The sequence below is a fragment of the Scyliorhinus torazame genome, chromosome 2 (genome assembly GCF_047496885.1).
Source record: "Scyliorhinus torazame isolate Kashiwa2021f chromosome 2, sScyTor2.1, whole genome shotgun sequence".
NCBI lineage: Eukaryota > Metazoa > Chordata > Chondrichthyes > Carcharhiniformes > Scyliorhinidae > Scyliorhinus > Scyliorhinus torazame.
This window is the reverse complement of record NC_092708.1, coordinates 220,704,246-220,721,105: the sequence shown is the minus strand read 5'-3', so window position 1 is coordinate 220,721,105 and position 16,860 is coordinate 220,704,246. Positions and strand designations below refer to the sequence as shown.

General features: G+C 43.5%; 1 protein-coding gene across 1 annotated transcript in view; it reads left to right on the top strand.

Moving 5' to 3' along the window:
- The first annotated feature begins 1,526 nt into the window (after positions 1-1,526).
- cfap410 (cilia and flagella associated protein 410) overlaps positions 1,527-16,860 on the top strand; it is a 35,311-nt gene continuing 19,977 nt past the window's right edge. Inside the window, exons 1-3 of the mRNA XM_072484213.1 lie at positions 1,527-1,685; positions 7,531-7,549; positions 14,189-14,235. Coding sequence (XP_072340314.1) covers positions 1,609-1,685; positions 7,531-7,549; positions 14,189-14,235 — 143 coding nt within the window. The 5' untranslated portion in view covers positions 1,527-1,608. The remainder of the gene's footprint in view (positions 1,686-7,530; positions 7,550-14,188; positions 14,236-16,860) is intronic.

Here is a 16,860-nt window from a genome sequence, read left to right as displayed (position 1 = left end):
AGACTTATCAATTCACTGAAAAAAGAGACATGATGTCAAAGTATTTTTGGATTGCACTCAGGTCAAATAAAAGGGTGCAACAATTTATACTGTGTGAGAAAATGGCGCAGATTGGTTAGCAAGTTAATTAATGGACATCTGTCTTTAAGGCAAGCAGCTTGTATCTTTAATTCAAACAGTAGAATCAAAAAGGTGGTGTTGCTTTAAATAGAAGCTACTGACTGGCCAACACCACTGAGAGAGTCGGATTGGGACTCAGTTTGATCGATTTGGCTGGTGGCCAAGGAATTGGCCCAGAATGTTGTGCACTACCTGGTAACAGGTGGTGATTGGAAATTATTCCACTGGGTTTCAGTTTTGATTCTGGCAGCACGGTGGAGGAATCCAGCCAACTCTCCAGAAAGATCCAGCTCCTCGAGAAATATCTAGCTAACCCTCTCCTGACGACCACTGTGAGGCCCAACTCTCTCTCCAGAAAGCCTCTGGGTGTTGTTTTCCAGGAACTGCAGAGGCCTGAAAGCAAACCACGAACTGAAAGAAAAGTTTAATGTGAAATATGGTGTCTCTACAGGAAGGTTGCAAGTACTGCACTTTTAAACCACAGAGTACGTGAATGAATGAATCTATAAAGAAGATCATTGCAGGTTGAAAACCATAGACTTTCATCTGCCAGCTTGTTATGAAGAAAAGTGTGCTGAAACCATCATCTGGAACAAAGACTCTTCCCTTCACTTATGATTTTCCACCTCACTGTGTTTGTCAACCTGGTGTGGGTGTGTGTGTAGAGGTGGGGGCAAGTTAAAGTGGGTATTAGGTATTAGCTTGTCGTTAGCCAGTTGTATATAACTACATATATTATAACTCTTGTTATAAACAGTAATTGTGTTTACATTTACATACCTGGTGACTGTGATTATTGGGCAGCCAAGGGCTAAAGACTTTCAGTATTTTATAAGAATCATTGATTAATTCCCTGTGTTGTGACTCCAGGGCACGTTAGGCTGGAATTGACCATGCATTAGCCCAGGGTGTTATAACATAATTTGGGGCTCGGATCTAGGATCTTTGGAACGGTAGAGGGTGGAGTTTTGTTTACAGTATTAATTGAAAGAAACACCAGGTTTGTAGTAGTATAACAGGATGGCTCTGGAAACTGTTTTCTTCAGGTCGAGGACTTATCTCTGGGATTTTTTAAGTGCTTTGAAAATACAAGCTAGTTGAATTGATAGGTGAATTAGAAATAAGGGTACCAGCTACAGCTAGGAAGGTGGGGATAATTGAAGCAATTGCTCAGCATTTAAATGTGAAAGAAATGCCAGAAACACAGCCTGGGTCATGGCAACAATCAGTAGAATTGGCTAAAATCCAGTTACAAATGAAACAATTAGAGGTGCAACAGAAAAGAAATGGAAATGCGGTCCCAACCCATTAAGTTTTGGCACAGTCCCAGCTTTCCCTTTAAGGATTAGCACAGTCCCTGCCTCTTTACGGGTTGGTACGGCCCCAGCTTTCCCTTTAAGGATTAGCACAGTCCCTGCCCCTTTAAGTGTGCGCGGCCCCGGTTGCGATGGGAACGCTTGGCCGGGCGATTGCGCCTCATTGCCCGCCATGTTCCTGACGAAGAAGGTGGTCCTGTCGAGGGCCAAGGCTTCCGATTTGGACACCGTCAAGAAGCTCAATTGTTGGTGAGTGTGGACCGCACGGCCTCGCTCTTTCCTGCCGCCTCTGACCGGTGCTGAGGCAGCGGCTCTCCGACTCTAGCATCGCAGTGATAGAGGGTCGGTAACTAATGTAATGGGCCAATAACCAGTCCTAACTAGTGTACCCCCAGCTGGTCTTCAGTGTAACTTGGAGCCCAATTGCAACTCCAGACAGTAACTGCTGGAACCGGGTGTTAACCCCGACTGTCGGAACTAGTTGCTTGCGGAATCCAACTAGCAGCTCTTCTAATCCTGGCAAACTAGCCAACAATTACTGTAGTCTGATCATTGTGGCTAGTATCACTATTGTAATATGGTCATAACTTGTTTAATGCCTGCTCGTAAACTCTATAACCTAGTGAGAATATGTATTTTTGATTCGGTAACAGATCCTGTTTGACTAATATAATTGTACCAGAGAAGGTTGGTGAAGGAAATACAATGGTGGCATTATCTATATGGATTTTACAAAATAAAAAGTTATATTTGGTAACATGGAAGCTTATGAATTAGGCTCAGTGTCAACTTGGATAAAATGTTTTGCCTAAAGGGCAGAAAACCGCAAATAGTGGTAAATAGCAATTTTTCAGACTGGGGAATGATAGTCCTTGAAATCGAGGGACATAAACCTGCAGCGGTATGGGATTAGAGCAGAAAAATGTAACTGACTGGTTGCCCTACCTCATGGACTGGGTTGACTAGATGGCAATGACTAGAGGGTGACATGGTGGCACAGTAGTTAGCATTGCTGCCTCACAGCGCCAGGGACCTGGGTTCAGTTTCGGCCTCGAGTGACTGTGGAGTTTGCACTTTCTCCTGTGTCTGCGTGGGTTTCCTTTGGGTGCTCTGGTTTCCTCCCAAAGTCCAAAGATGTGTAGGTCAGGTGAATTGCCCATGCTAAATTGCCCCTCGGTGTCCAAAGAAGGTTAGGTGGGGTTACTGGGATAGGGTGGGGGATTCGGCCTAGTTAAGATCCTCTTGGGTTTCCTCCGGGTGCTCCAGTTTCCCCTCTCAGTCCAAAGATGTGCAGGTTAGGTGGATTGATCATGATAAATTGCCCCTTGGGGTGGGGTTGCAGGAATAGGACAGGGGATTGGGCGGTGTGGTCGTTCAAAGTGTCAGTGCAGACTTGATGGGCCAAATGGCCTCCTGCACAGTAGTGACTCTTCTATGATTTGATTGATTGATATTTATTGTCACATGTACCGAAATACAGTGAAAAGTATTTTTCTATGGAAAACAACTCTTTCTCCTCTGAGCTAGTTTCCTTTAATCTTACATTCCATGTAGATCCTGCAAGTGAAGGCCATAACTATCTCTTTGACCTTGCCGTCAAGTATAACCTCGTTGCCTCCATCGTTTCAATCACCGATATGGTCATCTCTGACCACTTCCTTGTATCACTCTTCACCCTCATCCTCTGTCCCTGTCGCCCAACTCTATTTCCTTCTGTGTTACCCCAAGAAAAATAGCTGTATTAGAATTCAGTTTCCAAATTCTAACTGTCTGGCCACTGTTCACCATGACGTTTCTGTATCATAGAAACATATAAAATTGGAGGAGGCCATTAGGCCCTTTGAGCCTGCTCCACCATTCAATATGATCATGGCTGATCATTCAACTAAGTAACCTGTTTACCCCACCACCCCATATCCTTTGACCTCTTTAGCCCCAAGTGCTATATCCAACTCCTTCTTCAAAACATACAATATTTTGGCCTCAACTGCTTTCTGTGGTAGTGAATTCCAAAGGCTCACCACTCCATGGATGAAGAAACTTCTCTTCATCTCGGTCTTAAAAAGTTTATCCCATATCCTTAGACTACGACTCCTGATTCTGGACATCCCCATTATTGGGGATATCCATTCTGCATCCTCCATCTACTCTGTCTAGTCCTGTTAGAATTTTATAGTTCTTATGAGATTTCCCCCCCTCCCCCTCATTCCTCTCAGTTCCAGCACATATAATCCTAAGCGACTCGATCTCTCCTCTTACGTCAGTCCTGCCATCCCAGGAATCAGTCTGGTAAACCTTTGCAGCACTCCCTCTAAAGCGAGAATATCCTTCCTCAGATAAGGAGACCAAAACTGCACACAATATTCCAGGTGTGGCCTCACCAAGGCCATGTATAATTGCAGCAGATATCCTTGCTCCTGTACCCTAATCCTCTCGCTATGAAGGCCAACATACCATTTGCATTCTTTACTGCCTGCTGCACCTGCATGCTTCCCTTCGGTGACTGGTGCACAAGGACACACTGGTCTCATTTGCACATTTCCCTCTCTTAATTTATAGCCATTCAGATAATCTTCTTTCCTGTTTTTGTACCAAAGTGGATAACCTCCCATTTATCCACATTATACTGCATCTGCTATGCAATTGCCCACTCACTCAGATTGGCCAAATCACATTGAAGATTCTCTGCATCCACATCACAGCTCACCCTCCCACCCAGCTTTGTGTCATCTTCAAATTTAGTTCCCTCATCTAAATCATTGATATATATTGTCAATAGTTGGAGTCCTAGTGCTGATTCCCACAAGTCCCTTGGTTCTCTAGTATTTCTAGGAGGATTTTTTGTATCTTCTCCATGAAGACCGACATGTTGGCCCAGATGTTCTTCTCTCCAAATAGTCGGAGAACAGATGTACCCCAGAAGATGAACGATGGGCCCCATAAGACCATCAGAAATGGGAACAGGAGTAGGCCATTCAGCCTTTTAAACCTGCTTTGCCATTTAATAAGACTATGGCTGATCTAACACTCACCAAGTCCATTTTCCTGATGACACCGGGTCCAGCCTCCTCCGAAAACATGTTCGGAGCCATAAGACCGACCCCCTGGTAGAGAGGGTCCAGCTCCTGCACTCCAACCCACACTATGCGTACGTCGAACACCCCGATGGCCGGCAAGATGCCGTCTCCCTCCGGGACCTGGCGCCTGCAGGCTCCAACACCACTCCCACTACTGCATCCCCTACACTGTGTCCCGTCCAACCTCCCATGTTCAGCGCTCCCACCTCTTTTTATGGTTCCCACGCTCCCTCCCACCCGCCACACCGGTCCACAGGAATGAAGCTCCGGAAGAGCCGCTCATGTTTAACAGAGGATGATCAGTGACTGGATGTTCCGAATTTATCGAAGTTTGTTATTGGGGTGGCTTGAGACGGACACACAGGAGACCTCCAGCGTAAACCAAAGGGGTTTATTGTAGAAGACAAAAGGCACAGAACAACTACATACAGGTGTTAACTCCCCAGCTCCAGATTTCACTCTGCCCAGGCCCCGCGCTGACGTACTTTTGGCTGCAGTTCATGTGCTTCCGCGCGATTGGTCCCAGACCAGTCACATGGACTGCCAAGCTCACCCCCTAAAGGGGCCGCTCTACCACAGCCCTCCCCCTTAAGTCCCTTGAAACACAACACATGCAACTATTTACAACATTAAATATGCACAGTGAAAAATCTCAAGACAGAGAGACCACAAAGAGTCAATCGGTCCGGGGACTTCCTAGTCCAACTGGATCTCCCCAACACAACCGCAGGCTCAGCAGTCTCCAAGGTAGTTGAGTTGGCATTAGCAGGCAAAGGTTCAACAGGTGCCATTCCACAGCACGACCATCAGTCTCACCTCCACAGCACTTGACTCTCCCTCACAGAACACTCACTGGCATCTAGACAATACTAGAAGGACCCACCTGCTGTGGACTGGGGATCAATACCCCTCAATTTCTCTGGTAATCGACATGTTTCTTGACAATCACCTTGACCATGTATGACTGAGGCCCTCGAGGCAAAATTGTGAACTAAAAACACGGCTCTTGCCCAAAATGACCTATTGCCCTTCATTGCGGCGCATTGTTTTTTCTGGAAGGCATGACGCGCCTCCACCCTCCCTGCCAAGTTCAGAAACACCCAGATGCCCTATTGTCTTTGCTGTGCTGTAACCATGCTTTCAGCAATCCACAGCGCAAACATGATTGAGCTGAAGGAAAAGATCTAACTAATGGGGCATGCCACAAGATGCTCTGTTCAGGAAAAACCTGATTGTTAAACACAAGCTCTATAGATTTGTGAATAATTCAAATGTCATATAGATGACCGTGAAGGTCAGGAGCTGACCTGACAGGTTTAATTTCTTCTCTGTTCTTTTGCATAATCATGACTTCACAATAAAGATCCTCCAGGCAAGAATGATCATAACATGATAGAATTGCACATTCAGTTTGAGATCTCAAACTAGTATCTTAAATTAAATAAAGGCAATTAGAAAAGTGTGAAGAGTGAGTTGCCTACAGTGGACTGGGAAAATGGGTTTAAAGGTAATGTAGAGAGCAGTGGTAGATATAATCATTATTGTCACAAGTAGGCTTACATTAACGCTGCAATGAAGTTACTGTGAAAATCCCCTAGTCGCCACATTGCGATGCCTGTTCGGGTACACGAGAGAGGATTCAGAATGTCCAAATTATCTAACAGCTTGCCTTTCTGGACTTGTGGGAGGAAACCGGAGTGCCCGGAGGAAACCCACGCAGACACTGGGAGAATGTGCAGACTCCACACACCCAAGCTGGGAATGGAACCTGGAGCTGTGAAGCAACAGAGCTAACCACTGTGCTATCGTGCTGCCCAATAAGAAGATATTTCATGACTCTCAACAAAGATGTATTCCATTGAGAAAGAAAGACTAATAAAAGGATGCACCGCCTAACTTAACGCTAACTAAGTTAATCATGGCATCAAATTCAAAGTAGAGGCGTACAATGCTGCAAATATTAGTGGTAGGCCTGAAGATTGGGAAAATGTTAGAAACCTGTAAAGGATGAATTGGGAAAAATAAATGAAAATATGAGAGTAAACTTGTAAGAAATAGAAAATCAGACAGTTAGAACTTCCAGATGTATTTAAAAATTGGGCATTGGACCCTTGGAGGAGGATGATACTGGGGAATTATAAATGAGGAAATGGCAGAGGTTTACAAGTATTTTGTATCTTTGCAGTAGAAGACATAAAATGATGAAGCAGAAAGTTAAGGGAGAGAGGAACTTGAAACAATCACTAAGTGGAGAAAAGCACTGAGAAAACGAATGAGACTAACGGCTGACAAGACACCTATCTGCATCCTAGTGTTTTTAAGGAAATGGCTGCAGAGATAGTGGATGCATTGATTGTAATCTTCCAAATTTATGTAGATTCTGGTAAGGTCCCAGTGGAATGGCAAACCGCAGAAATTCAAGAAAGGAGGGAGACAAACAAAGCCTAACACAGCCATTCTGAAAAGGCTGGAATCCACTTATGAAGGAAGTATTACCAGGGCATTTAGAAAATCATAATGCATTCATGCAGAGTCTAAATGGGAAATCATGTCTGACAAATCAAATTTATTCAAGTTATTTGATAAAGTAACAAACTGGGTGGATAAAGGGAAACCTGCAGGTGTAGTGTATTCAGACTTCCAAATGGCATTCAATAAGGTGCCACTTAAAGGTTACTACATAAGAGCTAAACTAAAAGCTCCTGGTGTTTGGTTAATATATTAGCTTGGTTAGAGGACTGGCTATGTAACCAGAAACAGACAACCCTGATAATTGGAACATTTTCAGGTTGGCAAACTGTAACTAGAATGTTGCCACATGGATCACGCTGGGGTCTGGGAATACTGGGAACAGCGAACGGGGCATCACCTATTTACAATCTTGGATATTAGGACCGTGTATATTTTTGTCAAATTTGCTGATATGTAAATTTGACTAGTGACCATGTCCTAATAGTTTCTGTACAAATTTTGTCTATAAATGCATCAATGAAGTTAAAATTTGTTTTCTGTTACAGGGGGAGTAATCTGAAAGATGTAAGTATCTTTTCTCTCTATCCCTTATTATTTACCTTGATCACTGCAATGTGATGTTTAATATACAATTTCTTAAAAGAAATTACTGGAAATGAATCATTACCTAAAAAGCGATTACAATCTTGGATGCCCATCCTTTTATCTAAACCCAGGAAGGAATTTCAGAGAGTTCTTTTCTAGGGAAAATGAAAACAAAAAGTAGAAGCGGGCATATCAATTATGCATATCATGCTCTTTATGAAAGCAGAACAACTCTTCGAAGTAATTTGTGAACACTCACTTAAAGGTTGTCTTTTCATGAAGCTCACAAAAAGTGAATAATGCTAATCAATTATAAATCATGCCAGAGAGAGGTGAGATTATCAATGTTTAGTCGGTGAGACAGAAGGAGGTGGTGCGATACAAGAAGAAGTTTCATAGTTGTGGTACAGGATTTTGGTGAGACATTGGGATGGAGGAATGTGCTGGGCTGGAGGGATATGGTGATATGGCAGGGTGGAGAGACAGTAAGGGGCTTAATGGCCATGGTCTAAAGTTGACGGTTGTGATTGGATCTATTGCTCAAGGGTGTGGTTGGGTAAAGGGATATGAACAAAAGGTCATGGCTAAATGGATGTGGGGAAAAGGTGGTTAGATGCTGAGAGATTTGGTACGATATTGGAGATTTAGAAAGATATGGTGAGGAGTTGGAGCAGAGGACTTTGTTGATGAGGTGGTCATGGTCTGAAGTGATAGTTGTGAATGGCAATATGAGGTTGTGAACTGCAATATAAGAACAAAACATAAGAACTAGGAGCAGGAGTAGGCCATCTGGCCCCTCGAGCCTGTTCCACCATTCAATGAGATCATGGCTGATCTTTTGTGGACTCAGCTCCACTTTCTGGCCTGAACACCATAACCCTTAATCCTTTTATTCTTCAAAAAACTATCTATCATTATCTTAAAAACATTTAATGAAGGAGCCCCAACTGCTTCACTGGGCAAGGAATTCCATAGATTCACAACCCTTTGGGTGAAGAAGTTCCTCCTAAGCTCAGTCCTAAATCTACTTCCCCTTATTTTGAGGCTATGCCCCCTAGTTCTGCTTTCCCCCACCAGTGGAAACAACCTGCCCGGATCTATCCTCCTGCCCGCATCTATCCTATCTATTCCCTTCATAATTTTATATGTTTCTATAAGATCCCCCCCCCCCCCCCCCCCCGCATCCTTCTAAATTCTAACGAGTACAGTCCCAGTCTACTCAACCTCTGCTCGTAATCCAACCTCTTCAGCTCTGGGATTAATCTAATGAATCTCCTCTGCACACCCTCCAGTGCCAGTACGTCCTTTCTCGGGTAAGGAGACGAAAACTGAACGCAATACTCCAGGTGTAGCCTCACTAACGCCTTATACAATTGCAGCATAACCTCCCTAGTCTTAAACTTCATCCCTCTAGCAATGAAGGACAAAACTCCATAATCACCTGTTACACCTGTAAACCAACTTTTTGCGACTCGTGCATTAGCACACCCAGGTCTCTGCACAGCAGCATGTTTTAATATTTTATCATTTAAATAATAATCCCTTTTGCTGTTATTACTATCAAAATGGATAACCTCACATTTGTCAACATTGTATTCCATCTGCCATACCCTAGCCCATTCACTTGACCTATCCAAATCCCTCAACAGACTTCTGGTATCCTCTGCACTTTTTGCTTTACCACCCACCTTAGTGTCGTTTGCAAACTTGGACATATTGCACTTGGTCCCCAACTCCAAATCATCTATGTAAATTGTGGGCCCAACACTGATCCCTGAGGGGCACCACTAGCTACTGATTGCCAACCAGAGAAACACCCATTAATCCCCACTCTTTGCTTTCTATTAATTAACCAATCTTCTATCCATGCTACTACTTTACCCTTAATGCCATGCATCTTTAGCTTATGCAGCAACCTTTTGTGTGGCACCTTGTCAAAAGCTTTCTGGAAATCCAGATATACCACATCCGTTGGCTCCCCGTTATCTACCACAGTGGTAATGTCCTCAAACAATTCCACTAAATTAGTTGGGCACGACCTGCCCTTTATGAACCCGTGCTGCATCTGCCCAATGGGACAATTTCCATCCAGATGCCTCGCTATTTCTTCCTTGATGATAGATTCTAGCATCTTCCCTACTACCGAAGTTTTAAGCTAACTGGCCTATAATTACCCACTTTCTGCCTATCTTTTTTTAAACAGTGGTGTCATGTTTGCTAATTTCCAATCCACTGGGACCACCCGAGTCTAGTGAATTTTGGTAAATTATCATGAGTGCATTTGCAATTTCCCTAGCCATCTCTTTTAGCACTCTGGGATGCATTCCATCAGGGTGAGGAGACTCGTCTACCTTTAACCCCATTAACTTGCCCATCACTACCTCCTTAGTGATAACAATCATCTCAAGGTCCTCACCTGTCATAGTCTCATTTCCATCAGTCACTGGAATGTTATTTGTGTCTTCCACTGTGAAGACCGACCCAAAAAACCTGTTCAGTTCCTCAGCCATTTCCTCCTCTCCTCCCATTATTATATCTCCCTTCACATCCTCTAAAGGACCAATATGGGGCTGGACTAGTCTATGCTCAGGAACAGCGAGTAAGGCTATTTCCAAAGTTGCAATTCCAACCTTCTAATAGTCAGCCCATTCACCTGGTATTTTGGTCTCTGGGAGGTGGGCACAGGGTTTAGTTGAGGTCACTGGCCTGAGAGGCAGACCAAAGGTGGCAACACAAGTGACAGACGATGGGGCCAGCAGCTTAGAAGACTTGCCTTCATTTATTGACACATTAATCCACTTCAATACATGGTTGCTGGACCCTGTAGTCCCTTACATTGCAAACCATCCTTCATGCACCTCGAGTATTCTCAATGCCCACTTAACCAGTATCCATTAGATGCAGAACTCATGAGGCATGTAATAATTCTGGCAAGTAATTCAAATGTTCAATGCAGAGCAGCACGGCGGCGCACTGGTTGCAATGCTGCCTCACGGTGCCAAGGACCCGGGGTCGATCCTGGCTCCCGGTCACTGTCTGTGTGGAGTTTGCACATTCTCCCCGTGTCTGCGTGGGTTTCACCGCCACAACCCAAAGATGTGCATGGTAGGTGGATTGGCCACGCTGAATTGTCCCTTAATTGGAAGGGAAAACAAATTGGGTACTCTAAATTTATTTTTTAAATGTTCAAAGCAATTTTGGCAAGTACTTTAAATGTTCAGTGTAATTTCAATCAAGTATTTAACATTGTCTTTGGGGGGTAAAAAGGCTCTTATATTCTCATTAAGCTGTCAATCAAGGACCGGCAATGACAGTCCCATTGAAGAAATCTTCATTCCTCTCAACACTTCCCAATATTGTCCAAATAAGCAAACAGCAATTGAAAAACCACATTGAAGGAAAATAATCATCATACAAGGCCATAAAACTTTCAATCAAAAAAAGCCAGCAGCACCCTTCAAGTCCTGAAAACTGTCCGTCCCCCCGTTCCCCCCCCCCCCCCCCCCCCCCCCCCCCCCCCGCCCCCCACTCCCACTCCCACATCAGGGATGATGCATTAGTTAATCTTGGCGCTCAGCCAACCATGATCAAAGTGAAAATCAATCCGTAGAGTCCCATACGTTCATTCATATCTGGATCTCCATGATGTAGAATACAGAAGAGGATTTTATCATTTGGAAAAATGACTCGTTCATCTGAATCCTGGTCAATTGATTTGCCTCTCAGCTTTTAAGGACAGAGAGTTATCAGTCCCTGCATTGAAAATATACTTAACAACCATCATTACACAGTGACAGTTGACGTTGGCAAGAGCTTTTAAACTGCCAAAATGTTCCCAACTCTGCAGCAGGCCACACAAGGTTCACAAATTTTCCGGTCCTACCGAAAGTCATAGACATTTGGTTGGCCTGACGCATCCCCCATGGCAGATCCCACCACGGTGAGGCTAGCAAATCACCGGCCTAAGCTGCTGTGTTTCCTGCAGCTTCCAGCTTCAGGAAAACAGCAATGAAAAGGAAACTTAAATTTGGAGCAGGCATTTAAATAGCAAACCTGGAGTGATTTTAAATGGGCATCCTGCTGGGGGCTGCTACATTTCCCAATCTAGCGAAAACAGCATGTGGTGGGAATTGGAGGGCAAGTTTAAAAGGCAGCCCCGTACGTATCCCGTTTTGTCCTTCCGAATGGTATAAGCGTGTGAGTATCGGTGGAAGGATATGGTATGTGTTAAATGCTGGGTAGGTGGTGAGCGATTTGGGTGGAGGGATTTTGTGAGGGGGCAGGGTATGGAGGTATATGATGAGCTAGAGGTGACCGATACAACCAGGGGAGGGCTATGGTGAAAAGATTGAGGGGGCTGGGATATGGTTTAAAGGTGCAAGTGAGTTAGAGGCTCAAGTTGAGGATGTGACAGTTGGGAATTTTTCAAATATTTGTTCATGGGATGTGAGGAGTTACTAGCATTTGTTACTATCCTAAATTGCCCTTGAAGGTAATGGTGAACCAGCTTCCTGAATGGCTGCATTCCATGCAGGTACACAAACTGTTGGGAAGGAAGTGTTTTCTGAAGCAATTTGGTACAACTGAGTATCTTGTTAGGCCATTTCAGAGAGTAGTTAAGAGCCAACTATACTGCTATCACCGGGGATTGGGAGTTCTGAGGTGCAAGTTAGGTTGAACGATTCGGTGAAACAGTGGGATTATGGTCTATGGTTTCAAAGTTGTATATATGGCGGCTAAGGGATATGTTCAGAACCTTATAGGTGGAGGGATACTATGAGAATAGTCCATGAGATTTGGTGAGAATGTGGGACTGATGGGGAGGTTCGGTGAGGAGGCTAGGGTGATCCTGCAAAAAAAAAAAATGGCCCAAAAATTTAGTACGGTTGACATTAACACTCAAACTGTTTCACGAGTCTTCTTCAGGGAAAAAACCTATTTTCATTAGCTAGTCAGGTTTAAATTAATTGTTCAGCAGCAGAGGCAGCACCAGGATTAGAGAGGAAAAGTGACCAGCGGACAGGGACAGACGAACAGCATTAGAATAAAGAATAGTCCAACAATAGAAGGGATCAAACAGGAGCCATGAAGGACATGAGATGAAGTGTTTGTAAATGCAAAGTGTTGTAAATAATGATTACTGTACAATTGTCACAGGAGATTATGACATAGTGGTGCTGACCGAAGTCTGGTCCAAACAATGCCATCAATAATAAATAAATAAATAAAAGTCAAACAATGCCACCATTGGGAATTTAATATGCCTCGTTTTTAATTATTGATGAAGAGGAATATAAGTTGAATGGCAGCATTGATCAACATGTTGAGAGTTCTTGAAAGATACTCGAGTGTTCAAAGAATCTATTTGGTTAGAATTAAGGAACAATAGAGGAGCTATTCTGTTGTTGGGTGTATACTATGAGCCACCAAGCAGTGGGAAGGAGACAGCCAAACAGATTTTATTTAAAAAATGCAAGAGCTAAAGCGATTTAATGAGGGATTTCAATTATTCTAATACTCTGGGATGGTAACAGTGCAAATTGGAAATAGGGAGTGATATTCCTGAAATGTGCAGGGACAACTTTCTTGATCAGTATGTTTCCGGTCCAATGAAGAAGGAAGCATACTGAAACTGGTTCTGGGGAATTAAACAGAGCAAGTGGAACTTGGTTTCAATGATGAAGCATTGTGAACAGGATCACCACAACATTAGATTCAGAGTAATTATGGAAGCAAATGAAGAGCAATCAAATGTGAAAATATTTAATTGAGAGGGCTAATTTCAGGTAATGGGAAAGGAATTTCAACCAAAGATTGGCAGGTAAAATAGTAAATGAGCAATGGGGGCCATCAAAGAGGAGATAATTTGAGTGCCGACATTCTCATCAGGAGCAAAGGAATGGCATCCAAAGTTAGCATCTTGGATGACTAAAAATAGTGATAAAATGAAAAAATATTAGACTTTTGATAAATATTGAATTTATTATATCATAAACAAGACAGAAACTAAATGAGATCTTTGCGTGTGTCTTCACTAAAGAAAAGGATTCTGCCAATATCACAGTAAACGTGACGATAGTAGAGAAATTGGTGAGAGTATAAAGAAAGAGGAGGTACTTAAAAGATTTGTAATACTCCGGGTGGAAAAATAAGAACTAGGAGCAGGAGTAAGCCATCTGACCCCTCGAGCCTGCTCCGCCATTCAATAAGATCTAGGCTGATCTTTTTGTGGACTCAGCTCCACTTACCCGCCTGCTCACCATAATCCTTAATTCCTTTACTGTTTAAAATTCTATCCACCTTTCAAAACTCTTATCTATCTTAAAATCACCCGGTCTAAGTGGGAAGTGGCTCTGGCCACAACTGTTCAAATCTAAATGGTGCATGAGGACTAGAGACAGAACAATTGCACCCCTATTCAAAAAAAGAGAGCGGGATAAACCTGGCAACTACAGCAAGCAACTGTCTGTATTAAAAAAAAAAAATGTAAAATCCAGGATTTATATGCTGAATCACTTTTTGGTTGTGAATACACAATGATTTGTGTACTGTTGAGCAATGGGTTATTTAAAGTAATTTACTATGACTGTCCTAACTGTGTCTACGTTTACTCTACAGCTCTCTATATTAAGAGAAATGCCCAACATAGAAGTGATTACGTTAAGGTAATAACGCATGCAAGGCTGATGTGAATGACGAGCAGAATCTGACTAATGTGTGATGGTCAGCACCTGAAAAAATTCAAATCCAAGGCAGTTTCCAGTTTCCATTGCCAGTCTTGTCGTTAGTTAAATCTCAGCTGGGGTGGTGGCAGGGCACCACAATTAGCTTGGATTAGGGAGGATAACTTCAGGTAGTTTTCTTCCTCCTGCTTCCTATCCAAGTCTGGTCTAAGGCAGAGGTCATAGAATTCCTACAGTGCAGAAGGAGGCCATTCAGCCCTTCGAGTTTGCACCGATACTCTGAAAGAGCATCCTATCTAGGCCCAGTTCCCTGCCCGATCCCAATAACCCCAACTAATCTTTTACCATGTCAAATTCACCTAATCTTTGGACTGAGAGAAGAAACCGGAGCACCCGGAGGAAACCCATGCAGACACTGGGAGAACATGCAAACTTCACACAAGTCATCTGAGATCGAAATCGAACCAGGTCCCTGGCACTGAGGTAGCAGTGCTAACCACTGCCACTGTGCTGCGCTGTGCTGGTGTCCAACAGAATGCAATGACTAGTCACAGGTGTAACTACAGCAACGTGACGGTAGCTGCATTGGGATGATGAGAAGGAACTGGTGTGTTCAGGAAATCTTTCTTAACAATATGTTCTCAGTCCAACTAGGAAGGAGGCATTGCTGGATCTGGTGCTGCAATGGGGTGACCACGTGTCTGTGGGGGGATTACTTTGGTAAGAATAAGCATCATATCACAAGGTATTAACTAGTAATGGGGCAGAGCTAGGAATAATCAAAATTAGAACATCTAGATTGGACTTCAATGAGATTTGAGAAGAACAAAGACTGTTGGATGGAATGATGGGTGATCTTTAAGGAGGATACGTTTTGGGCACAGGCTAGTACATTCCAAAAAGGGCAAAAGGTGGGGGAACTGAAGTCAGGATTTTTTGGATAACTGATAGATAATTTGATTAAACAAAATAGATGGTGTCTGATGCATATCAGGTGAATTCTTCAAGTGAAAACTAGACCCAAGTACAATAAATTGAGGGCAAGTGAAGAGGAAACATAAGAAAAATATACATAGACAATAGAAGCAGGAGGAGGCCATTCGGCCCTACGAGCCTGCTCTGCCATTCATTATGATCATGGCTGATCATCAAGTTCCATATCCTGATCCCTCCTTCCGCGCATGTCCCTTGATCCTTTTAACCCCAAGAGCGATATCTAATTCCTTCTTGAAATTCCACAAAGTTTTGGGCTCAACTTCTTTCAGTGGCTGTGGTAGTGAATTCCACAGATTCACCACTCTCTGGGTGAAGAAATTTCTCCTCACCTCAGTCCTAAAAGGTTTACCCCTTGTCCTCAAACTATGACCCCCACCATCGGGAACATTCTTTCTAACTCTGTCTAATCCTGTTAGAATTTTGTAAGTTTCCATGAGAACCCCTCACACTCTAATCTCCAATGAATATAACCGTAACAGACTTAGTCTGTTCTCATATGACAGTTCTGCCATCTCCGGAATCAGCCTTCGCTGCATTCCCTCCGTAACAAGAACATCCTTTCTCAAATAAGGACACCAAAACTGCGCACAATACTCCAGGTGTGGCCTCACCAATGCCCTATACAATTGCAGTAAAACACCTCTATTCCTACACTCCAATCTTCTCGCTACAAAGGCCAACATACCATTTTCCTTCTTTACTGCCTGCTGGACCTGCGCGCTTACTTTCAGCGACTGATGCACGAGGGCACCAAGGTCTTGCTGAATATCCACCCATCTCAATTTACACCATTGGAATAATTTTTTTAAAAATTGAGTACCCAATTCCTTTTTTCCAATTAAGGGGCAAGTTAGTGTGGCCGATCCACCTACCCTGCACATGGGTTGAGGGGCGAAACCCACGCAAACACGGGAGAATGTGCAAACTCCACACGGACAATGACCCAGAGCCGGGATCAAACCTGGGACCTCGGTGACGTGAGGCAGCAATGCTAGCCTCTGCGCCACCATGCTGCCCTACCCATTGGAATAATAATCTGCCTTCCTATTTTTGCTACTGAAGTGGATAACCTCATATTTATCCACATGATCCTGCACATGCCATGCACATGCCCACTCACTCAACCTGTCCAAATCCTGCTGAAGCAATTCTGCATCCTCCTCACAGCTCACCCTCCCACCCAACTCTGTATGATCTACAAATTTGGAGATAATACATATATTGTGAACAGTTGGGGTGCTAGCACAGATCCCTGCGGTACCTCACTAGTCACTGCCTTCCAATCCGAAAAAGACTAATTTATTCCAACTTTTTGCTAATCGGCTTTCCTATCCATCTCCAGTCACTACCCGCAATCCCATGTACTTTAACTTTACATAGTAATCTGCTCTGTGAAACTTGTCGAAAGCCTTCTGAAAGTCTAAATAAACCACATTGGCCAGGTCTCCCTGGTCAACTCTACTAGTTACATCTTTGGAAGATAAGACTACCAAAAAGAATGAGAGTAGATTGGCAGTTAACATAAAAGAGAGCCTATTGGAGTGATATATGTTTGTGCCGGGTGGGCAAGGTACTAATTAAGGGAGAGGATGCTGACAAAATATCAGCAGA